This window comes from Podarcis gaigeae, assembly GCF_964106915.1.
Source record: "Podarcis gaigeae genome assembly, chromosome: 10".
Taxonomy (NCBI): Eukaryota; Metazoa; Chordata; class Lepidosauria; order Squamata; family Lacertidae; genus Podarcis; species Podarcis gaigeae.
Window position 1 is genome coordinate 71,983,024 of NC_139686.1, and position 26,094 is coordinate 72,009,117.

The 26,094-nt window shown below is 42.1% G+C and overlaps 1 protein-coding gene across 4 annotated transcripts in view; it reads right to left on the bottom strand.

Moving 5' to 3' along the window:
• HGF (hepatocyte growth factor) overlaps window positions 1–26,094 on the bottom strand; it is a 56,686-nt gene that overhangs the window by 6,575 nt on the left and 24,017 nt on the right. For 3 of the 4 annotated variants that reach the window (XM_083701493.1, XM_083701491.1, XM_083701494.1), the window contains exons 7-15: window positions 21,305–21,423; window positions 15,563–15,737; window positions 9,229–9,356; window positions 7,577–7,679; window positions 6,499–6,638; window positions 5,668–5,706; window positions 4,842–4,938; window positions 3,278–3,355; window positions 493–636 (exon numbers count right to left, since the gene is read on the bottom strand). In XM_083701493.1, the coding sequence (XP_083557619.1) occupies window positions 493–636; window positions 3,278–3,355; window positions 4,842–4,938; window positions 5,668–5,706; window positions 6,499–6,638; window positions 7,577–7,679; window positions 9,229–9,356; window positions 15,563–15,737; window positions 21,305–21,423 (1,023 nt within the window). The remainder of the gene's footprint in view (window positions 1–492; window positions 637–3,277; window positions 3,356–4,841; window positions 4,939–5,667; window positions 5,707–6,498; window positions 6,639–7,576; window positions 7,680–9,228; window positions 9,357–15,562; window positions 15,738–21,304; window positions 21,424–26,094) is intronic. The other variant, XM_083701492.1, reaches the window with a different exon arrangement.

The following is a 26,094-nucleotide window of genomic DNA, read 5'->3' on the forward strand; positions in this document are numbered from 1 at the left end:
TAGAACTCATGAACTGGGATTCTTTTCAGGAAAATGACACATTTTTCTACCTGCTTATTGTCCATGGATTTCTTTTTGGGATCTGCCTAGTGGAATTGCCTACTGGAATTATTGTTTTGAGGACATTTTCACAAGTGTGTGGAGGAGCACATGTTGTGATGTGCAATGTGCAATTATTGTGTAATCACCTCAACAGTGAATCAATGAGACAGATGTTAAAATGAATGCACATTTCAGTAGGACCCAGTTAGCAGACAGTTAAGATCAAGTGTTGGTGATGACAGTAGCTGACTAAATCTTTCAGAACAAATATCATATTCGAAAAACTCTTTAAAAATAATTGGGAAAACCCACAGGTAGTCATTGCAAGCAAGTTCTCTGGTCACTTTACTTGGGAATTATATTATATACAGTAGCAAAGTCTCTTGCCATCTAAGAAATGCACAACTGTCAACACAAACCTGCAAAGAACGAAACATGATTACAACTGACCTGGAAAGTTTCAGCAATACCAGTTCTGATCCTTTGGGACCATATACCAGCTGGGAGATATTCAGAACTTGCTTATGCTTTTCTTCGTGTGCTCTTTCAACATTATGAATTCCAAGCCATGCTTGATAGTCTTTGAGATTATACCTAAGGAAGGAAAATTCAATGGCACTTTGTATGTGGTTCTCTGTCCAAATCAATCAACACTTGGAGTGGCTATACGCTCTCTGGATCAGTTTACCACGGGCAGATTTCAAACCTTTAAATGTGGTTCAAAGGTGAGCATGCAGCGTGGTGATGCATAGAGCAAAAATCATGGCTGCTTCACTCTTCTCGTGCCCCTACTACACTGCCAGGAGCCAAGTCACAGTTTGGCTCAGCACTGTATCTGAATCCAAGCTCACGGTTTGTTTCCTCCAAACAAGCCACGGACAGTAAGCCAAAAACAAACCTTGGTTACAGCTTTTGCTTTGTTCTAGAAGATAAATATCGCAAGCCAAACAATGGTTTATCTCCCAAGCAGTGTGGCAGCAGTAGGAATGGCAGAGGAGGGTAGCAGCAGCCATGATTTTCATCCCATGCACCAGAATGCTGTGTGTGCATCTTTAAACTATAGCCAAGCTTCACTAGAGTGGCTGGGGAAAGCCAGCCAGATGGGCGGGGTATAAATAATAACTTTTTATTACTATTATTATCACTATGGTTTAAAGTGTTGTGCAAATCAGACCACTGACTTGCATGCCCAGGGCTAAATATGAATACAATATGAAAACACTTTGTCAGTTTGAAAGACCACGGTGTCCTGTTGAGCCTCTTCGATTGTGGTCCAATACTTCCTGCATCCCTACTTAATTTAGTCTTCTAGTCCTTAGTCCTTCCTACTTGCTATCGGGGTTGTTATTTTTGTGTGTGTGTGTGTGTGTTTTTTTACACCACTGGCCAATCTGTTTTGATGTCAAAATGCAAGTGTGTCAGCTGCCGTCTCAGCTGCCTGACCCAAAGTTTCCCAGATCCTGCGTATAATTACAGGGAAGATGCAGGTCCTAGATACCTCCTCTCTTTCTGGAGAAGACGTTGACAGGCAATGCCACTCTCTGAGCAGGTTGCAAGTAAGAAGGTAGGCAGGTGGGGGTTGGCTAAGGACAGATTGAGGTTGGTGGGGAAGCAGGGGCGAACGAAGGCTAACCGACACCTGGGGCACGGCAAACCACTGGCTGCGCACACGTGCCGTCGCTATGTAGGGAGCAAGTGTGGCGTCGCTACATACAGTGCATGCATGCGACATCACGCATGCATTGTACATAGCGGTTACCCACTGCCAACACCCGAGCACTGTACAGATGGTGGTGGGATCCTCTCCTCACGGCTGCATCTGCAGTGGAGGGATACTTCGCTTGTGGCTTCGCGGTGACGGAGGGATCCCACCATCGTCTGTACAGCGCTCGGGCAACACCGGCGGCAAACCGCTATGTACAGCACATGTGTGACGGCTCTACGTCCAGCGCATGCGTGCAACACCGTGCATGCATTGTATGTAGTGGTTTGCTGCCGATGCCACTCGAATGCTGTACAGACGGTGGCGGGATCCTCTGCTCGTGGCTGCAGCCATGAACAGAGGATCCTCCACATGCGGCTGCGGCGGCACTATGGTTGCTTGCACAGCCACGCCCAGGGGCGGTGGGGTGAGCACCCACGGGGTGCCTTCTTGTCACACACCCCGACATGGCACCTGGGGCACACCGCCCCCCTTGTGACGCCACTGTGGGGAAGAGCTTCATTCACTCTGATAAACCAACCTAGGCTGAACATTGCCCATTTCAAATAAAAACACTTCTCATTTCTGTTGGTTGAAATGGAATTTGTATTATTACACAAAGGAAATGGCAAATATTGAGAACCAATGAAGCTTACAACTGCAAGAGATTTTTGAAAGAGTTCATCTGAATCTTTAGCTGAGATTTCTGCATTGCAGGGGGTTGGGATTCTATGAACCATTTGTTTGTTGGTCCATCAACACTAATCACATTAATACAAGATTATTATTTTTACATTATAAAATTCTGCTGCTTTACTTAAGATCTGTTAACAATGTGACAAAAAATGTCTAACGTGGTATTCTGAATGTATAAATTCTAAATACATATTCAAATGCAGTAGACCACTGAAACTGTGACTGATGCAATCTGGTAGGGAATAGATTTGCAATAATAAGAACCAGCAGAAAACTGTAAACTAATTCTTTTTGTGGAGGATGGAGCTTGTTTATTTCTTATTTTCACATACCCTAATCTACATTTCCTGGTTTCGATTACAGCTTAACGTAAGTACAACACATTTCAAAGAGCAATTGCCAAAGTAGTTTATGGCTACAAGGTCAAATTCTTGGAAAGCTCCAAGTTGCATCTGGATTCTTGACTAAACAGAATAGAAGTTTTGGGTATTCTCCGCCTCACCACCTAAGTAAATCAATTGTGTGGTAATATTAATTATATGAAAAGGATAATTAGAATCATAGAATCATAGAGTTGGAAGAGACCACAAGGGCCATCGAGTCCAACTCCCTGCCAAGCAGGAAACACCATCAGAGCACTCCTGACATATGGTTGTCAAGCCTCTGCTTAAAGACCTCCAAAGAAGGAGACCTCCAAATTGTTGCAGAATGCAACTTTATAAAGGCTATAGTTATGCAAAGCGGGCTAGGTTGCAACAGAGAGATTCTTACCACAAGCTCTTAAAGAATAAAATTATTTTTCTACACTAACTGTGTAGTAATAAAAAGTTACTTTACCGAGAAGGAAAACATTGTTTTGCTGTCAAGACCCAGTCTTCCTTGATTAATGAACCTCCGCAGAAATGCCTGCCTCTGCTGGAGGAAAAGGTTGAAATAGTTACTTGCAGTCATAAGCAGCTGCATACAATTCAAACCAATATTGCTCTTATTATAACTAACATAAGAAGAGCCTGCTGGATCCGGCCCCTGGCCCATCTAATCCAGCGTCCTGTCCTCACCGTGGCCAGCCAGCTGCCTGTGGAAGCAGACCAGGAGCAGAGGGGCCTTCTCCCCAGCCCTCCTCCAAGCTAGCTGCCTAATAATGGGATGCTGACTTCCAGAAAATTTTTCCCCCTCCACACCCAGGTCAATGTATCAAAAGCAATCGTACTCTTTTGCCATTGTACCATAGCATGAAAACAAGATTCCTCTTCCCCCAGCAAGTATAGCTTTGTTTTAGCTTCTGTGCATTGCTTTAAAAAGAAAGATAAGCTTGAGGCCCAAGAGTCTTCTGCTCTTGGGGTTCTATCCAGTAGTGGCTTTAAACGCATAGAGGCACCTCCCTTCGTGCAAGGCAGGGCACCTCTTTTTTGCTTATCTCTTCTACCCAATTTGCACCACCCACCCAATGCCTCTAAGAAGCTTCTCCTAAAGGTTGGTGAGCCATTTGGAAGAGTATGAGCTATGGCCCAGAGGAGAGAGTGAAAATGGGATAAATATCAATAAACACTCAGCATCCAAAACAGACCCACAAAGGGAATCAATCAACAAGAAGAAAAAGAAATGCTTCTGTTATCAGAGAGCTCTGCAGCTTGTTTCAACTTTGCATTCTGACCCCCATGAAGGTCTAAAATATACAAGGCTGAAATGCATTGAGCTTGTTTCTGAATAAAATACCATATAGCATATTGCAATTGTTCTCCTTTCTTTTGGGTGAAAATAGGATGCATCACCTGATACCAACATAAATGATTCTGCTAACACAAAACCACCATGGGCTGCAATCCTAGCCCCACTTATCTAAGAAGGAAGCCCCACCAAATTCAGTAAGACTTACTTCTGTGTGGACCTGCTAAGGAGTATGCTGTTAGTCAGGGTAATGGAGATCATTTAGTTAACCACAAAGGCCAAAGGACTGAGTGAGCAAGAACTGGGATGTGGCCCACCCGAGTACGAGACCCTGATCTCAGAACCAATGGAATATATAAGTGTGAGACTTATGATGTCTTGTGGAAGCAATGTAAGGAACTTGTTACTTAATGTGCAGTTAGAAATTCAGCATTTCTCCCCTAAAACGGAGAATCAGAGACAATAGGTCTGTCCGAATGTTCAAAACCACATGACGGTAATTGCATTAACATTCGTTCAGGGTTTCAGTTCACAGGGACAGCTTATGTGTATTCAACAGGTCGCTCCACTACGTGGACAGCCATGGGGAGAGGAGGGCATGGGGTGAATATGTGTGGCCCCATGCTCCTCTATCACACAATTATTGTTATGTTCTTCTGAATGACCAAATAAGGTCTTCGGAGGAAGGGAGGGTTGGATCCCACACATTAAAGGGCAGGACATACAGTCTTACCTGTCCTTCAAACTAACCATCCATCCTTTGTCAGGTTGAGTAGGAATTCCATTAACAACTCTCAGGTGTTTTGTTGAGGCACAAGGGATAACAGCAGCTGAAAGAATGTTCTTAGGTTACATTATATTCCACTTTAGACCTAAGACTTTGAACAGCTTATACAACTATACTTTCCCATTAAAAGAAAACAACAACTAACAAGCATCTTTTCTCTAAATAGTCTATAAGCCACCCTAAAATTGTTAGTGTTCTTTACCATCATAAATAGCAATGTGAAATTTGTATGTGGTTTTTGCTGTGAGCAGGAGGACAAACCAGGACCCAAGGACCACTTGCAGCATATATACAGACTCTTTAATAGACTTTGACAGTATTATTAATCATGGTTTGGTGCTTAAATGGGCAAGTTGCAGAAAGCTCAAGGAAAGCAACAAGTTCATGCAGTGCCTCTCTTTCGACATGCTCAGGAGGAGTGCAGTGGTACCCTGGTACTCAAACGGTTTGGCTCCCGAACAAATCGGCTCCCGAATGCTGCAAACCCGGAAGTGAGTGTTCCAGTTTGTGAACGATTTTCGGAAGCCAAACGTCTGACACGGCTTCCGATTGAGTGCAGGAAGCTCCTGCAGCCAATTGGAAGCTGTGCCTTGGTTTTCGAACCATTTCGGGAATCGAACGGACTCCCGGAAGAGATTACGTTGGGCTGTTTAGTGTTATGAGTATGACCAATGTGTGAAGTGGGCCAAAGATACACCCAGGAAGTGTGAAAAAGGATGGCTAATATACCATAACAGAATTTATTTATTGGATTTATATAAGCGCTACTTACGGTCTAAACTGCCCATTGTAGGAACGGCATCATCTTCACCTACACAGACAACGCAGTATAATCAAACCATGATTATTCTTGTTAAATAAACTTATTTACAACTACAATGTATGTATGAAAACCGTAAACATAGCGAGTATGTTGAAGAATATACATTTTTCTGCTTAACTTGTGGCACAGGTTCAATAATGTCGCCCACTATAAATATTTTCCCAAGAAGAATGTTTCCCAGAATAAGAACCCTAAACATTTATTTGATTTATAATCTGAAACAGCATCCCTCTTTAGGGGATGCAATAACCTTTCAAACAGAAGATCTATACTAGGAGCTAGCCAAAATATCCCTACCTACTTTTCCACCATGTTTATAGGCAGTCAATTTTAGTGGCTTTTCAGGGTTGATTTGGAGAAAGAACCTCAATCTAGTTACCATTCCCCCGCAACCCCGACCCCCCCACACACCAGAATGATGCTATATCTAAGGCATGCTGAAGGGGGAAATGGTGACTTCCATAATTTGTAGAATGTCACTTGACAATATTCTCGGAAAATTATCTGTTGGTTTCAGTTTATGCACACAATTTTAGCCAAACAAGGACTTGCTTTCATTCCATTTTGCCAATTTCGAAGCTTATCTAGATAAATTAGTACTATCTCCACGTTGATCAACTTTTCCCACCCCATTCTCACCAATATCAGCATCTGAAGCCTTTTTTTTAATTATCACATTTATCAGGTGGAGTACAGAACTATATATGCTCCCTCCTGACTTTTTCCCACTTCCAGCAATTCTGTAACAACATTGGCCTATCATTTATACTGAGCACTTACATCTAGATATAGGGCAGTAGTCCCAGGGGATCTGAGGATCACTTGTATAGCACCAAGGACCATGAACATCATCATCTGGATTACGACAATAATTTTTCTTCAACTTGCTAATATCTGGCTCTTTATATATTGGTAGATGCCTATAAAGAAAATATATGCCAGCAATGTACTTTAATAAGCTTGTATGAACACAAGTTGATTTTCTGATTATTAATGGACATATTTGCCAAGCAATTTGTGCTGTGACGGCATTCACATTTCAGGCTTATGGGGTTTAGAAATAGTATAGGAAATTTCCCCTAAGGCATGGTGGGGGAAATTAACCAGAAAAGCTCATTTGATAAGCAGAAGGCTTCATGAGAAAGAGCAGAGCATTGTGGGAAACTGTTGAGTACTAAAACATAGCTCTCTGTTTCCAGTTCATGTGAGGGAATGATAGAACATACAGCTTGCAGGAAACCCTGAAATCCAAGTAAAATAATGGGAAAATCAAGTCTAATCTCTCCCCCCCCCCCCCCGGACCTTCAAAACAACAGTTGAAGATTTTCCTGAAAATGTCTTATCTTTCCCAACACCACAATTTATTATGAAATTGCAAGCTGTGCACTGAACTTGAAATCTAATTTTATTGCAATTGCCTTTTGAAAAAAGTATATTGGACCCAAAATGAATTGACACTGGTCTGTGAACTCTTGCAAAAGCACCAGAAGAAGACTTCTCACAGTGCTACCACATCAGTAGATCATATAAAAGCCCCTGAAAATAATTTGGTCTTGTGACAGACTTCACTAGATTAAGTAGTCACTTTTCTTCTGAAACGATAAGAAAAACCCCTTGAATAGTGGAAGCAAAAGAGTGAAAGGGAGTCTATATAAAATGAGATGTGTTCATCCCAGTTCTAAACAGGGGTATAAGTGCATCTATGAGCATACCATCTTGAAACGAAAGAAAATAATTAATTTGAAGGCACTGTAAAAACTGTTTAGTAAAAAGCATGGAAGCCACTTGAACAATATGTTGCAACTTTCTCTACTGATTGAGATGGAAAATATTTTTTTCCTTTTAATTTTGTACATACCTTTGTAAGTCTTGAATGTTTTTATCCCACATAGAGCAAGTTAAGCCAAAGCGGGTCTGGGCCATATTTCCCATATAATTCGTCCCATTCCCTCGATAGCAATCTGCATAAAGAACAATCATTTAAAAGAAGCTACTAAAATACCAGTGTTAGTGGTTTTTCTAAATATCCTGTTAATTAAATATAATCCAGTTTTTTCAGCATGCTGTTTAGAAGGTAATAGATACAAAAGCAGGGCCAGTAAACATAGCCATAAGAGAAAGCTAATGTACAAGACAAGAGCTCTTTGAATCTTTTAAATAGTTATGTTTAAAGATATAAATAAGTAACTCAAAAGTAAATAAGTAACTTGCTTTCAATATCTATTGCAGATGTACTGGGAATTTTTCAGTTCAAATGGTAATTTGTTGACTGTGAACTTGACAAGGTCGCCCAATGCATTAACATATGTAAAAGCTGCCAATGTATCTTTAGTTCTGCAGTTTAAATCCAGATGTTTTCAGGAAGTTATAAAATTGAACTTTAAGCTAGTCAAGGAAAAGGTCCTGGATTCTGGCAAGGATAGATAAATGCTGTAGTTACTCATCCCCATACAAGGCAAAGGACAAGCTCACAGCTGATCTCAAGTAAAAATATTCCCATCTTTGAAACGTACATTTTGGTTTATTTTAATTCGGAAAACGTTTCACAACTTTGCTTATGCTGTGAATAAGTTTCACATCTGCAACACTTTTGACATTGTCACTTCAAATAGTCTTGCACCATTCTGCTACATTATAGTTGTGAAGCAGAATCACAGGATGTGGAATTTTAAAAAGAAAAGTGTGAGGTGCTGATTTAGTACGCTGGGCCTTTCAGACTGACCTTCAAGCCACCTGAGAAAACTGCAGAATGCAGTTCACTGGAGAGATTGCTTGCAGAATGGAAAAAGGACACTCACAAACCTCAAAAGTAAGGTAAGTACAACACAAACCCACCATCCCAAGTACAAACCCTCCATGATCATTTCACTGAAATTTCCTGCCTCTTTCGTTATTCTCAAATGTAATTTCTTTCTCATTAATTGATGCAGAATGGTTGAGAAGATCATGGAAGTCCGCTCCCCCCTTTTTGGTGGCCGGTGTTGCGGGACGGCAGATGCTTCACTGGGGCCCCAACGAGGGAATCCTGGCATCAGACCCCCTTCCTGATTGGTGGTGTGGGCGTAAGCCTGTGCCGCCTATCAGGAGTTTTGGTGAATGGGGATGCAGGCCTGGATGCGGATGTTGGGCCAAGGGCAGAGCCGACAGATGGGGAAGGCGTCCCTCGGGTCCGCTCCTTGCCCACACCTGGTGTTCTACCTGCTTTTTCTCCTCAAGAGGGGGTGGTTTTCAGCACAGCACCAGATTGCATTAGAGACATTTGCAAACCAAATATCCAGGTACAGAGACAGAAATTTTTACTCTTAGTTTGTGGTGGCCTCTCTTAAAAAATATTTAATTTGTCCAGAGAATGTTGAATCTGCTACTATGACTATTATGCAGTAAATGACTTAACAAAAAAAATTCTCATGATATTCCCAGCAGCATCCAGAACAAGGATTACTCTGAGGGCAATAGTATGGTTTCTTCCACAGTACTTTAGAATATTCTTATCTTCCTAGTAGAAGTTACCTTGCTCACTTGGTGCATCACATTTTGGTATTTGAAAGCAAAAGCCAGTGCGAGTTTTTGGGTCGGTAGTAAAACACCATGGTGCCTCAGCTCCATCTGGATTGCGGCAGTAGTTTTCTCTTAAGTCCCTATAAAAAAAATAAACATGTTAACATATGTCAGGCACAATGCTGCTGTTTTGCATTGCTTTTTCTAATGCAACTTAGGAATAACAAAAGCTGTTTGACATCTGTGTGTCACTAAGTTTCTAAAGCAGAAAGATTTGCACAAAAAACAACACAAAGTGTGCGCACACTCAAGTAAAATTTGGCAACAGAAAGCAGGAGACAATAGGTACATTTATATTCAATGAATAATGGCTATAGTATTTCACATAAAGTGTGAGGGTATCTATGCACTCCATCTTTCGGCCACCGTTGCTCCAAATGTATTTTACCTGTTACAAACTCTTTCATGTGAACTGGGATCAGAGCCATCTGAAACCTATTATAAATTCTGCTTTCAGGCTTATGCCAACAATAGCCGCTCCCCTCTCAGAGTGAATGGATCTATCTGGTTATAGGGGTAGGGCCCCTTTGGTTTTATCACTGATTTAATTAGGAAACTGAAACCCAAGAGTATGAGAAATGTGATTAGAAATCCTATACAGGTGTTACCTTTTGAATTGGCGTCTAACCATTAGGGACTCTCTTTAAAACAAAGTATCAGTTTGTATTAAAACTGTCAACCTCTTGAAATGTAAGTGTTACTCTCCATTCTCCTGAAAACTTCACTCAAGTTCAATTGAGTCTTCAATTTCATAAGGCTTTTTTTGGCCATCTGGAATAATGATTGATAACTGTTGGTAGAATAAATGTGTGCCCAGTCTTATTAACATGAGATGTCTTCATCAGACAGTCTAACAGAAGAAAGAACTATGACTATCTCTGACATAATATTTCATTCACTGCAATTTTTAAGAAATTGTAAGGAAACAGGGAATCTTCAAAAATGCAGAATTTGCGTTGGCTGGGAGATCAGCCATGAGAGCCACAATGTTCAAGTTGAATGGAATGTATGCTCTGTGTATTTGACTTTTCCATTGCTTAAACCTTGGGTGGGGAACCTATGGCCCTCCAGATGTTCCTGAACACCAACAAGCCCCAGCCAGCTTGGCCACTGGTCAGAGGTGATGGGAGTTGGAGTTCATCCTCATCTGGATGCCCACAAGATCCCCATTCCTCGTTTACACAGACACACATCTTCAACAGTTCTGTATTATTATTTGGGGGGGGGATGTGCGTTGGAAAATGTAACATCAACAGGAAACTAAAACTAACCAGGGTAGCATTGTAGAGCTTTCCCAGTACTCCAGTATTCTTTAAAAAACAAAAACAAAAATAAAGGGAGTTTTCCTAGGAAATAGGCTCAATGACAAATGTTGACTAATATTTCTAAAGTGCTTAATCAAAACTCCTAAGGGAGTCAATTGAGTGTTTTGTCTGAGACATGTTACAGGACCAGATCCCCCATTTCCTTCCTAGTTGGGTTAAAGAGGTTCTCAAGAAAGGATTTGTAGAGGATATTCCATATTAGTGCAGCTTTAAGTGAAATTTATGAAATTTGGCTCACTATTCTGGAAAAAGAGATACATTCAGCTCCGTGCATGCTTTTCTTTAAAGTATGTTACACATATTTGGCTGAACACTTGAAATCACATACTCTGGCTCTGACCGATTGATTGTAGCAGAACAATTTTCAGGGTGAAAATCCTGAGGACTGCTATAAAACTTTTACATCCTTATTCTATAGTTTTAAGGCTTTAATTCTGTGGTCTGAAGATAGATGTCTAATTCTCAACTCTAACATCCAAGCACCACCAGCTCAAAGCCTGGCTTTTCAGAAGTCCAGTTGCTTTTATTTGGACTTGCTGCCAATTAAGTATATGCAGCCAAAGGCATGTACTTCACCCTTCTACAAGTTAAATGGGATTAAATTCCAGAGGCTCACAGAGCCAAATGGACCCACCCACCATATTTCTAATGTCCACAGTAATTGCGACAGCTGCTCTATTAATAGCCTTGTTGATCTACGTTTATTTTGATCTGTAAAGTCTTCAATGATCTGCCCAGGAAACAGCACCAAGGCAACAATAATTACCAAGGGATCATGTTGCATTTAGGGGAAGGACCACAAGTCAGTGGTGCAGAAGGGGTGTTGTAAGCAAAAGGTGCCAGTTTCAATCCTAGGGTGGGAGAGACCCTGACCTGAATCTTGGAAGAGCCATTGCCAGCCAGCAGAGACAATACTGAGCTAGCCAGAGTTGTCTGGCTCAGCATAAGACAGCTTCCTATTCAGGTTCCTATGTGCCATTTTAGAAAGCATTCCCATATTCCTCATTTTCACCAGTGACTAGATCAGATTTCTAGCAACAGTTTACTGAGGCTGTGACTGCAAAACTGTTGCCTTATGCCTGCCATCATGACATAGCCAGGCAAGTGTGGGATTCCCTCCCACATTTTTGTTCTAGTGACGGGCAAGTGGGTAAAACAATGGGTTATGTACAAGGAGAGAAAGCTTGTCCCCTTCGAAAGAGTTTTCCATATGAATGGTTTGTGGCTAATGAAGAAGAAGAAGAAGACAATGAGAAAAGCTTCATGTCCCACCTCCACCTGCAACAGTTAAGGGACTCCTTGGCTGCCCAGCACCAAGCATATCTTCCTGCAACCGTTGTGCACAATATAGCCATTTTTACAGCACGATCCTAAGCATGTCTACTCAGAAGTAAGCCCACTGAGAATCAATGAGACTTACTTCTAGGAAAGTGTATAGAGGAATGGCACCTGGCTCCTGGAGTGCTTTACAGTGCCAGTGGAACACTCACCTAGGCAATTGTCAAATTAATTTGAGCAAAGGAATATAGAAAGGAGAAGTGAAAAATGCATTTATTGGAGTCGCTCTACAAATACTATAAAATCAATTCTCATAACATTGCCAAAAGACTCTTCTGTGCATATGGCAATAATTAATGCAATACAAAATAAAAAGATCAAGTCCACACACCATACATAATGCACATTTTCCTACCATCAGCTATATAGTAACATAAAAAACTTATTTAACAAATATGACACATAAAAGACAGTAGGAACTTGGTTACATTTGCAAAAATTATAATAGGATTTCTTTTGATCCTTCCTTGCTGGTCCACCTTCAGCTCTGCAGTGCAAGAAAACAACAGTGTGTCATCACATGTCCAACCGAGACCTTCTCCCCCGTCCCCCCAAGAAAGCAAGCACTGACAGAAAATACACAAAGCATATACCCATATTGCTGGCTGTTGCAGTGGAACTGTGGGAGTCTTCGCAAGAGATCCCTGGCTAAGATCACACAGGAGTCAGAGTTCTATGAGCTATCACAGTCTATTTCCATCATCACCGTGACTCCATGGACACTGGCATGCAGCGCAGAAAGCCCACATTGCAGCAGTCAACATGAGGGGGGTGATATCATGCATGTACAACTGTGCTGTACTTAGCTAGCACCGCCACATATCAGGTTCACCACAATAAAAAATAATCCTTTAGTAAGCACCATGCTGGAGCCTATCCATCTCGCTAGCAAAACTTGGAATACAATTATCCCATATGTAAGCACACTTTCACCACCATGCCACAAAAAATTCATTGGCACTTGAAGTCAACATTAGAAGAGCCTGTTGGATCAGGCCAATGGCCCCTCTAGTCCCACAATGGCCAACCAGAGGCCTCTAGGAAACCCGCAATCAGGACCTGAGCAGAAGAGCATTCTCTCTCCCTTGAGGTTTCCAGCAACTAGTATTCAGAAGTTATTATTGCCTCTGACTGTAGAGGCAGAGCATAGCCGGTGCTTATTGGATACACATGAGAATCAAACAAGCTGTAGCAACCGTGGCATCTCAGCCTGGTACCAAAGCAGCATGGAATGAAAATGGCAGAGCCACAAGGACTTGCTTCCAGTCAAACAACACCAGTTGCATCGCAGCTGATACTCTAAGTTGCAACTGAGTGCAGGCAGCATTCGCCACTCCCAACCATCACCCTTGATGAACGACATGGGACTTTTATTTGCAACAATGCTTCTGAGTAGATGAAATTTCTAGTAAAAAAGGAAGGAAAGAATAAAAGACAGTTGGTCACAGTGTGGGGTCTTTCTGGGACAAATCCATTTCAACTGATTCCAGCCAGACAAGCTGCAAAATTACTTCAGACTGTTTATCTATCCCAGTGCACAGCTAGATGACGGCACCTATCAAATTCTGATGAATACTGTATTCCAAAAGATACTGAAATATGTCCCTTACAACAGCTCCCATTCATGTAACATTAACCAACAATGCTGGATTATTAGAACACCATTAGCCTAATAAGGATGGTTCTCCAGCATCTATATATGCTTCATTGCACTAGTGTTGCTAGTGCCAATAAGTTCTTTCTCAGATGGAAAATGGAAGCTGAGCTGCAAAAGTAGGTTTCTGAATGGTGCATGAACATGGTGTTCCAAGGGAGAAACCATGTGAGTGTTGCACAGCACTTAGACCATGCCATTCACATCACAGGATCAGTAAATGTCTCAGAAGTGTGCAGGTGGCACAAAGGAGGGATGCTTCATTCTGCATGCATCCTGGAAAAGAAACAGCAGCAAGGGTAAGCAAAATAACTTTTTGCTGAGTGCTTTTGGTCACAGTTCCCCAAACATTCAGAGTCACGATGTAAAAAGAGCTGCTTCAACAATAAATACGTATTTTTAATATTGAGAGTACTAGAAGCAGGGCCTTCCCAAGACATTTTGGCACCTGAGGTGTTCCCCTGCCCACCAGGGAAGGAGGAGGGAGGGAGGGAGGGAAGAGCTCCATCAGGAACAAGCAGTGGGTGGAGAAAGATTGGCATCAAGATCTGCTGCCCCACTGGATCCTGCCATCTGAGGTGGTTGCCTCACCTGGCCTCATTTGTGGGCCATCATCTTTCCATCCTAGAAAGGCCTCCCGAACCCTTTTCCTCAGGTTCCCTTACAGTCTGGAACCACCACTGAGTCAGCCTTCCAATTCTAGCAGAAAGACACTCTTGGGAGCAAAACCAAGCACTGTGCACCTCTGTCTGAACTTGTGTGCATTCATTACCCAATCCTTTTATTGTCGATGCAAAAGCTGGTCCTTCAAGAAGGGGGCTAAGGGGGAAGAAACTATATGTTATCCTGCATATTTTCAGACATTAAATTCTACACTAGCATGAATATAAAATAGAGCATTTCCAGATGGAAAGTTCTGAATTTTTAATGATTTTTAGTAAAAGTAAAGCACTGGTAACAACAATCATACTGGACACCCATTCACCCTGCATTGAAAAACAAGCACACTCTCACAAAACCGTAGCATATTATCAAGTCAGGATAACTTACCCTCAAACAAGATTCTTGTCATCAAGCTGCTACTGTGGCGAAGGTTTCTGACATGGACAGGTGACCGAAGCCTTTCATAGGACACAGACAGCCAATTTAAGAGCTGAAGAATGAGCAGCTACAAGGGATCATGGTTCCACACAACCAGAGCTTCTATAAGCAGCAGGAATCCTAATTAGGAGGGGAAGAATTGATGCTGGGGCTTGCATCATTTCAACTAGTTCACCTGTAGATGTATTAGGTTCCCTAGAAGGGAGAAGGGAACTTTCAGACAACTGGGAAATGGGGGGGGGGTGTTGTGGGGGGAGCAGTGGCTTCTTAAAAATATCAGAGAGTTGAGAAGGTAGGAAGTTTTAGTGTTCAAGGTAAGATAAAGCCATGTTGCAGAAAAAACCCTGAGTGACAGTTTAACACCTCTCCCAACTAGTTCCAAAACCTGTGACCAATTCACTTTTTTACCATCTTTCTTACTGGAAATGTTGGTGTGCCTCCATCACACCAGTATACATAGTCCATGTGCACACACATAAAACCACCACACTACAGTTTGCCAGGTACACTGTGAGAAGCTGGTACTAGACACCATCAGGCACTATGAATACACCACAACTTATGCGCCAGTTTTGCAGGCCAGAAAAAAAGGCTCTGAAGATTCCCACATTGGATTGTTCATGGATCCATGAAATGAGTCCACCAAACATGGAGCAGTTATATAAATCAGATTCAGGTGAGTTGTCCCAAAAGCAACACTTCAGAAACATAGCTACGATTCCTAGATAGTGTTTGACATGACAGTAAAGTATGTTTTATACCACACTCTACAAGTCACATGAGTATTTATTGGGTTGAAGATTAATAATGATTCTGCAAGTCATAATCACTGCCATTAAAATGGTGACACCCATGAGGCCCTACTCACTTGCATTTATAGTTCTGCGATGTGAAGTTGTGTTGATGAGGAGTCTGAGAGTCCCAAGGCTGACATTCAATGCCACTCCATATGGTGCTTATAGTTCCACGGTACCCGTCTCCTTGACCTCTGATGCATTCTCTCGTCTCAGCTGCTGCTGAAGAGCTGTCCACAACATTCTGAGCTAGAAAGATAGACATGGTATCTTGACTACTGTAATTCGTTCTATGCGGGGCTGCCCTTGAAGCTGTCCCAGAAACTCCAGCGGGTACAGAATGCTGCAGCGAGGCTCCTCACGGGGTCTCTGCCATGGGAGCATATTCACCCAGTGCTTTTCCAGCTGCACTGGCTCCCGGTGGAGTACAGGGTCAGATTTAAGGTGCTGCTTTTGACCTTTAAAGCCCTTCACGGTCTAGGACCCTCGTACCTACGGGACCGCCTCTCCTGGTATGCCCCACGGAGAGCCTCAAGGTCCATAAATAACAACACCCTAGTGGTCCCAGGCCCTAAAGAAGTTAGATTGGCTTCGACCAGAGGCAGGGCCTTTTCAACACTGGCTCCGGCCTGGTGGAACGCTCTGCCTCATGAGACCAGGGCCCTGCAGGATCTGATTTCTTTCCGCAGGGCCTGTAAGACAGAGTTGTTCCGCCTGGCCTTTGGCTTGGAGCCAATTTGATTCCCTCCCTCTCTCTCTCTCTCTCTCTCTCTCTCTCTCTCTCTCTCTCTTTTCTTTTCTTTTCCTTCTCCTCCTGTGATGAGGCTACATTTTAATATTTTAATGTTCCATTATTTTAATGTTGTATTTTATTTTTGTTTTAAAGTTGTAATCTTTCTTCTTGTTTCTATTATTGTTTGTAAGCCGCTCTGAGCCCGGCCTTGGCTGGGGAGGTAAGGTAAAGGTAAAGGTACCCCTGCCCGTACGGGCCAGTCTTGCCAGACTCTGGGGTTGTGCGCCCATCTCACTTAAGAGGCCAGGGGCCAGCGCTGTCCGGAGACACTTCCGGGTCACGTGGCCAGCGTGACATCGCTGCTCTGGCGAGCCAGAGCCGCACACGGAAACGCCATTTACCTTCCCGCTGGTAAGCGGTCCCTATTTATCTACTTGCACCCGGAGGTGCTTTCGAACTGCTAGGTTGGCAGGCACTGGGACCGAGCAGCGGGAGCGCACCCCGCCGCAGGGATTCGAACCGCCGACCTTTCGATCGGCAAGTCCTAGGTGCTGAGGCTTTAACCCACAGCGCCACCTGGGGAGAGCGGGGTATAAATAAAAAAATTATTATTATTATTATTATGGTTGTTGCTTTCCTTCCTGCAAGTCAACCTGATGTAAGGGGAATGTTCTACAGTTCATCCTTTGATTCCTGCAGACCACTTAAAAGATACATTGGGTCCTAGGAAACAAGGCAACCCCTTAGGCTGCAATATTATGCATATTTATGTGGGAGAGCTGGACCATAAAGAAGGCTGATGACCAAAGAATTGATGCTTTTGAATTATGGTGCTGGAGGAGACTCTTGAGAGTCCCATGGACTGCAAGAAGATCAAACGTATCCATTCTTAAGGAAATCAGCCCTAAGTGCTCACTGGAAGGACAGATCCTGAAGCTGAGGCTCTAATGCTTTGGCCACCTCATGAGAAGAGAAGACTCTCTGAAAAAGACCCTGATGTTGGGAAAGATTGAGGGCACAAGGAGAAGGGGACGACAGAGGACGAGATGGTGGAACAGTGTTCTCGAAGCTACCAACATGAGTTTGATCAAACTGCGGGAGGCAGTGGAAGACGGGAGCGCCTGGCGTGCTCTGGTCCAGGGGGGTCACGAAGAGTCGGACACGACTATACAACTAAGCAACAAGTCCAAGTGAACATTGTGAGACTTGCTCTGAATATGGATGGGAAAATATTGCACATTTCTCATTTTTCAGATCTTAAGTTCAGTCTTTCCTCATCAATTTGTGATTTTTTAAAAAAGAAAGTCTCCATGAAAATTCAATAACATTTTAGTACAATTTTCTTCCAATATGAAAAATCAGCAAGGCCACCTCCCCCAATATAACGCACCTGTGTAAGCTATTTTCACTAATACATGCATATATATGCACAACCATTTTTGTATACATTACTTGGCTGGATAACTACAACTTGGAGAAGTGTGAATTTAGATGGAGGTTAGTCCACACAGGACTTCACAGAAATTAAATTCCTCAAGCATTATGAATCTTAGCTAATAGCTACTTCTACATTAGGCTAGCACTGAATTCCATCAGTTCAAATGTTGAATTGCTTTGCATGAGAAAGACTTTTATCTACTGTGATTCTGTGACTGTTTTAAGATTTTGTTCTGCAACACAGTAATGGATTTCATTTCCAAGGTTTTTCCTATTAATACAATGGTACCTTGGATTACCTCGTAATCCGTTCCGGAAGTCTGCTCTTAAACCAAAGTGTTCTTAAACCAAGGCGTGCTTTCCCATAGCAGTGGGGACTCAATTTACAAATGGAACACACTCAACAGGAAGCAAAATATGTTCTTATTCCAAGGCAATGTTCACAAACCAAAAAACCTACTTCCGGGTTTGCAGCGTTCTTAATCCAAGTTGATCATAAACGAAGATGTTCTTAAACCAAGGTACCACTGTACTTCTATTTGGACATAAGCAGGAACACCACTAAACACCAGGTTTCTGTTTGCTAGATTGCAGTTTCCCAGAATGCAATTCACAGTGCCTTTCTCTCCCTGTGCTGCGCAACAGCATGCTTCTCAAAGAGCAGAATACTAGGAATCCTTGTAAAGGCACTGTGTTTATGCACCCTGGCCTGAATTACCCATAGCTCAAACTTTATAAAGTCAATAAGATTTTGTGGGTTCACATCTGCTTGCACAATTAGGGTCTACTGTCTAACCTGGAATATAGATTAGTTTTTAAATGTAAAGTCTGCTGGTAAATACAAAGGTAATTCTTCAAGAGGCATATTTTGTTGTTGTAACCCCAGTCATATAAACATGTACAAGACGAAATCTATTATAAACCCATCTAGCTACTTAAATCCCTGGTTCCACTTCAGTCAAAAGAGTATTTGCGCATGGAAAATTAAACACACAAATCAGTGTTTTGGCATCCTAGATTTGTTCTATGTAGATCACGCACAATTATGGATTAACGCAAAAGTATCTGATTTTTTAAATGAATACATTCCTACATTTAATATTCTAATGGCTTTATTAAGCTAATATTTGTGCACTTTAAAGAGTGGCTGTGCTTCTGTAAATCTGATATCAAATTCTCCCTAGAGTAATATGTTTGGAAAGCCAACACGTTTCTCTGTCTCAAGACCTTTTGCAGATGTCTCTGCAAGCTGCCCTCAGTCTGGCGTGGACTGTTTTGAACAGAATTCTGGAAAATGGTAGCTCCTCAAATGAGTCACTCAGGCAGGCAGGCACAAGGCTTATTTTTACTACTTACAAATTTGTGATAACTGGAAATGTTTATGGAACTGAGGCCGCATCAGGAACATAATTAGAGATATAAGGGATTGAATTTGCGACCTTATTCATGCAAAGTAAAGCATGGGAAGTGAGTGCAAAGCATGTGCTGTACCACTAAGCTAATGGATTCTCTCTGTATCTAACATTATTTTTTCCTGACTCCTCTAGAATACTAATGGTCATCACTGAGAGTACTGTATACCATTTGCAAAAGCAAATTTGTCTTTAACAGAAGTGTATGACAATCTGTGATGTTTTTGCAGCAGAGTGATTAGTTACATCACATATTGTGTACTTTTGTAGAAATGTTAGGAAGGAGCTGTAACATAGAATGAATACATCAGAAAAACCAAACGTTACTGCAGAGAAAAATATCAAACTACTCCTTAAGGAAACTGCAATAATGCAATTCAAGGACATTCAAACTCCTACTGGGGCATCAATATTTTCTTGTGTGGCAGTTGTACATTTCCATTGCATTCTTTTTTTATGATCACATTGGTTCAGAGTCATTTCCTGACAAAGTGGTTCAGAGTCATTTCCTGACGTGAGCCACTTGTAAAAAAATGCCCTGTTACCTACAGCTTGTGAATTGCAAATTCATGTAGGAACAGAAAAGACAGAATAATTCCCCTTAAGATTCTTAGGATTCCACAAGTAAATCAGTATATTTTAAAATGGCAAAGATCTTCTACTGGTTGTACACAATTCCTATCTTGCATTTCCAGTGCTTTTTTCTGTGGGTACGCAGGTGTATGCATACCCCTAAACGTTTTGTGAATCTAAGTTTGGCCTCCTTGAGGGACAGTATTTCAATATGAGTAAGAAAATGAGAGGACCCCTGAAGGGGGAAAAAGCACTGTGTATATCTCTCTACACTATTTCTGCACTCTGGCGAACGAGTGCACACCTGCACCCAAGGTAAAACAGGACAAAGGAGGCCTGAGAAACCCCAAGCATGCAGGTCATCTCCTCAGGGAAGCCCACCTGGTGTCAACTTTGTTAATGTTCCAGCACCACGAAGACATTTTTGTTTCCCCAGGCATTCAGGCAGCACCAGTGATTGGATGTTTTTTATCCTCACTGTGTTTATCTGTTTTTATTATTGTATTTTTATTCTCATTTTAAATCACTTTGGAACTTTTTGTTGTGGGCAGCAATATATAAATTTAATAAACCTAAACCTGTCGTTCAAACTATTTATTTATAATACTAGAAAACTGGTTTTCCTATATGAGATTCATGAGCAAATAGATTACCACTCCAAGAGAAGGTAAAATGCTCTTTAGCTTAGCATTTTCAGGCTCACGGAAGAGAGAAGCAGCCTCAAAATGTTTGGAACATGCCAAGTCTAAGCAAGATCGGGTCTTTGATCAGTTTAGTTTGGACGTCAAACATTCAGGTAGCATGAAGTCCAGATGGCAATAAATGCACCAGATGTTTGCATTCTCAGGAGAGATTTTTCAGCACTGTTTAGCATGCTAATTGCTAACATAAAAGTAAAAACTGCTAGACAGTCGATTCTGAGATATTATTTGTTACCTTAAATAGCAAGGTCTCATACATATTGCATTGCTTAAGTGGATTGCAGGGAAAGATAAAGGATTTGCTAGATGTATGCTGAAGCGGATCTCTTATCTTTTCCCACACCAATAAGAACTCTGACCTCAGGAGACCTGCAGCAGCATTGATCTAATATAGTTGTTTTTAAACTGGGTTTTCAAGAACTCTGGGGCAACACAGGAGCTTCAGAGTGTGCTTAGAGGGAAGATAGATATTGTCTACCACTACAACCTTCAATAGAATGCTTCAGAGGATGCTTGGGCATTTTCTAGGTCTCATCTGTACATGCACCTTTGCTTGTGCCCAGGCAAACTCTGTCTCATAAATTCTGAGCTGTTACCCTTAAAATCTGCTTTCAAGACTAATTGTATTATTAGGCCTGCAGCTTCCAGGGAAATTTGTGCATGTGGAGAGGGATTGGTGGAGCCTGTGTGATCTGAGGGCAAGGCCAGAAATGTAGCACCCACGCCCCAGAAATTGCACGAGGAGTCTTTTACACATAAAATGCACCAAGAGGGCTGGGGAGAGCATATTAGGCAAGAGAACAGGGGAACAACCAAACAATGCAGGGGATCCTTGTTATAAGGAACAGGACAGAAGCCTACAGAAAATATAAGAGGGTTGTCACGCAGTGAAGAGACAATCTCAGATAGCCTAGATTAAGGAAAGGGGAAAGTCACAATAAACATTTGCATGAAACTCACCACACGTTTTAATTGTGCAAAACTCCCAGGGGGTGTTTGGGTCAAGAGTGTAGCACCACGGCCTCGGCTTATTATCTGGATTGCGGCAGTAATTATCATCAAGCCCTTTGTCAGGATATCTGCAAAGCACACCGACAAGCACGTCAACCAAGTCAGCTGGCAAGGCTACACAGGCACACAAGATGCAGCCCAAATGACCTCCAGCCTGATAGGGTTCTGAGGCAGTTGGGGCAAACAGGAACCCTAACGTGTGGGGTGCCAAATACCTACAGATGTGGGAGGAGGAGTTGCCATCAAAAAGCAGTCAGCAGCTGCAATATCTGGAGGAGAACAGTTTTGATATGCTGCAGGGCATCCAACAGGGTCACTCTGCTAATTGGGCAACCTCCCATTAGTGTCTGGCTTGACACAATACCTTTACTCCCTATCTTCAAATGGCCCAATTAAATGTGGACAATATAAACACTTCCTGGCATGCCAGACTCATTAAGGAAATGGGTTCAACAGTCCTGGGTTCAAACTGGAAGCTATTTTCAATAAACTTTGTGCTAATGATAGCTCTATTTTTAGAAGTCTGCTTATTCTGAGGGCATGCCCTCATTTCCAGCACTGCAAGGAGGAAAAATGCAGTTTTCCTCTGCCCTCCTTTATCTTGTCAATTTTTTTTCTCCTTTTAATTATTTCTATACCCTTTGTCCTGGAATTACTGAAAGAAGTGAAGGGGGTAATTGATACAACTGTCAGTTTCTTGAATGAATAGCATTTGCTTATTCTTTGAGAAATAATTGTTTATATTACATTTATTATACATGGTATGTATAATAAAGTAAAAACCTTTATGTTTAAGTTTATGTTTATATTTATGAAAGTAAAGTTCTTTTGAATATTAAAAGTCTGGACATTGTATAGCCTTTACAAAGAAGCTATCAATCACCTGGCTGTAAGCTACTCTGCTACTTTGCATATCATCAAAAATTATTTTGATGCTTATTTGATACTTGGACTCAGCCTCTGAGTAAATCTAGACAAGGTCTAGCTGTAACAGAGTAGCAGCTTTCTAAAAGGTAGTAAAATTTCTTCTCTCTTTTCTCTCTCTCCTTCTGACTCTCTCTCTCTCCAATTACATTTAACGCTCTCCATCAGTGCTTGTTATTTCTCGATTCCAGGCAATTGTGATTAACAATAGATAGAAAGGATCTTCCCAGGCATTTCTCAGCTTTAATGGGTCATTAATTTCATGCTTCCCCCTTACTTTACAACTTAACCTGCTATTTAGGTGGCCACTATAATAAGTGAGTAATGCAAGTATAACTGACACTTCCATTAAGTGACTGAAATTTAAAACGTATGCTGTTAATCAAGGCCAAGCTGCATATCCCAAGCTCTGGACCTCCAGGGGAAACATTTAAAGGCAATTGCTCTATCATCTACGTGAATTATTTTATTAGACTACACAGCATGTGCTTTTGTTTACATTCCCTGGAGTTGCCATTTCAGAGGAGAATTGCAGACAGAACTGATCTTGGTCAATCAAAAAACGCCATGTACTGATGACACCTCTACCACTATAACACCAAATATCTGTAGAAATAAATCTAGGTTGTATCCAACTATGACATACCCAGAGCTGAAATAAGAAAGTTATATTAGAAGTACTGACAATGCCATAGCAAGAGTTAAGACTGGGCATGTTTTTGGTGGGTTGGGGGCCAAAGGTCAGAGGAAACCCTGAGATTTTAAATAGGTAGTTGCAGTCTCCCAGTTTCACATACTCAAGTTCCTGTTGGCTTTTGTTTTTGTTATTTTAATAAGAGTTTATGCAAAAGATATTCCAGAAGGACAACAGAATCTTATGCAACTCATTACTTTGCAGAGTTTTGATTTTTTTAAAAAAACGGGGTCCCTAATTTCATCATATTGGCATTTTGCTATTTATAGCAACTCTATAGGATCCTGTGCTATATGTCAATTGTTTACAATTAAGCTGTAGTGGCCTAGAGCTACAAAACAATGACATGTGGTTGATCTGCTGCTATACTGTGTCTTCCCACAACACACACTCAAGGGGGTGGTTTGGGGTTCCCCAAAAAGCAATGGCACAATTACTTCTAAGCCTGATTTCTCCAGACCCACTGGCTGTTGGCACAGCCTTTCTAGTCAGCAGGGAGCAGGCAGAACTATGCTAAATTCTACTCTTTAAATTTATCAGCTGCAGAAAGAAGTAGAGAAATGTAGGAAGCCTGTGGTTTATTGCTTTAGAAAACTCTTGAACTCCCATCACCACTATCAAGACCCAATGTGCAGTAACTGGCTTCTTTTCTGCTCCTCTGCTGTTGATTCACCTCCCAGTTTCAGCTTCCTTTTGCTAGTACTGTACAGAAATTTGTATCAATACAAGCAGCAGTGTGCTGTCTGAATGAGAGTCCTCAGGTCTGACTGGGTGTTACATACACTCAGGTAGGTCTTCAATCCTGGTGACTCCATCAATGCACTTGGAGTTCCCAACTGCAATGCACAAGCCAGGTGGGCTGACAGAGACATTTTCCAAGGGCTGCAATGCTCCCAATGCCTGCTTTCCAAAACTTTCCCTGTGAATTTTGTTCTCAGTCTGATAAAATCAATACGCCAACATAATATCCAATCTTTTGGGTGTGTAGTATAGCAATGAAACTCCCATATTAGTCTTCTCATCACTTCACCATGGCATCCTTCTGGACCGTCTAGGTGGGTTGGGAGCTGGGGGCACTGTTATGCAGTGGTTTGGCTCCTTCCTCCTGGTCCGTCTCCAAAACGTGGGGGGGGGATGAGTGTTCAGACCCCTGTGCACTCACTTGTGGGGTACCTCAGGGCTCTGTCCTCTCCCCCATGTTTTTCAACGTCTATATGAAGCCGCTGGGAGAGACCATCAGAGGGTTTGGGTAACTATTACCCAACTAATCCAGAATGCGAAAGCTAGACTGGTGACTGGGAGCAGCCACTGGGACCACATAATACTGGTCCTGAAAGACCTACATTGGCTCCCAGCACATTTAAAGCACAATTCAAATGTTGGTGCTGACCTTTAAAACCCTAAACAACCTCAACCCTGTACACCTGAAAGAATGAGAAGCTTAGATCCCCATAACCTAAAGGTAAAGGACCCCTGACAATTAAGTCCAGTAGTGAACGACTCTGGGATTACTGCGCTCATCTTGCTTTACTGTCCGAGGGAGCCGACATTTCTCCACACACAGTTTTTCCGGGTCATGTGGTCAGCATGACTAAGCCGCTTCTGGCGAAACCAAAGCAGTGCATGGAGATGCCGTTGGCCTTCCCGCCAGAGCAGTACCTATTTATCTACTTGCACTTTGATGTGCTTCTGAACTGCTAGGTTATCACCTGATAAAAAACCATCATAGACAGGACCCCGAATTTAGAACTATCACAAAGAACAAACACACAAGGCTGGTCCAGGCCAAATGTCCTTCTTCTCTCCTGTCACAAGGGAAATGTGTTATGTGATATTATCATGTTGCACACTTCCTTGTGGCCACCTGTTTATTAATTTAATAAATATATATGCTGCTTTTCAAGAAAAATCTGTCCCAAAGTGGTTTACAAGCCACATATAAAATAAAATTCAAACATCACAAAAACAGCATAACATTTCAAAATCTTACAAAAATCAAGAGAACTGAGCCTAATCCAGCCTTTCTCAACCTGTGGGTCCCCAGATGTTATTGAACTACAACTCCCATCACCCCTAGCAAGCAAGGCCAGAGCTCAGGGATGATGGGAATTGTAGTCCAACAACATCTGGGGACCCACAGGTTGAGAACCGCTGTGATCCAATGTGATATACAAATTTTCATTATCAGCTAAAAATGGGGAAGCTCTGCAACTCAGTTCAAGTTAGCTGCTAATGACAGTGGTAAAGAAGTAAGACTTTTCACAGTCACGCACAGCAGCCGTATCGAAAGCCCGCCATGTAAATACACCACATCATGCATTTCCATTAAGACATGTTATTTACACCATCACCTACACCTAGCAAACAATTTCTGCCTGATTCAGGAATCAGGCATGAGATAAAATGTGGAGCCGGTTGCAGGCCACCGTTCCTGTAGTTAATGAACAAGTGTTCCAATACTGTTAGCAACTGGTTTCCAAGTAGATTACAGTGAAAAAAATATCACTTGTTATGCAAGTGGAGCGCAAAATGAGTTAATGACCATTCCAAGGTCACAAACAATGTCTATGGAAGGAGGACATGGAACCGAATACCAATTCCCTTATTTCCAGCTGTATGATCACACAACTCATTGCAATGGAAGCAAGAACAATGTTCGTAAACGCAAGCTGGTTAAAAGTAATTCTTATGATTAAAAGTCAATTCCAACGTGAGCCACAGTTTATGAAATCCTATCTACTGGACTCCAGTTAAAAGACAGCAGAATTAAGTAGCCTGTAGATAAGTCAACCGGGACGCTGGTGGTGCTGTGGGTTAAACCACAGAGCCTAGGACTTGCCAATCAGAAAGTCAGCGGTTCGAATCCCTGTGACAGGGTGAGCTCCCGTTGCTCGGTCCCTGATCCTGCCAACCTAGCAGTTCAAAAGCACGTCAAAGTGCAAGTAGATAAATAGGTACCACTCCGGCGGGAAGGTAAACGGCGTGTCCGCGCGCTGCTCTGGTTCGCCAGAAGCAGTTTAGTCATGCTGGCCACATGACCCGGAAGCTCCCTCGGCCACTAAAGTGAGATGAGCGCCACAACCCCAGAGTCAGTCATGACTGGACCTAATGGTCAGGGGTC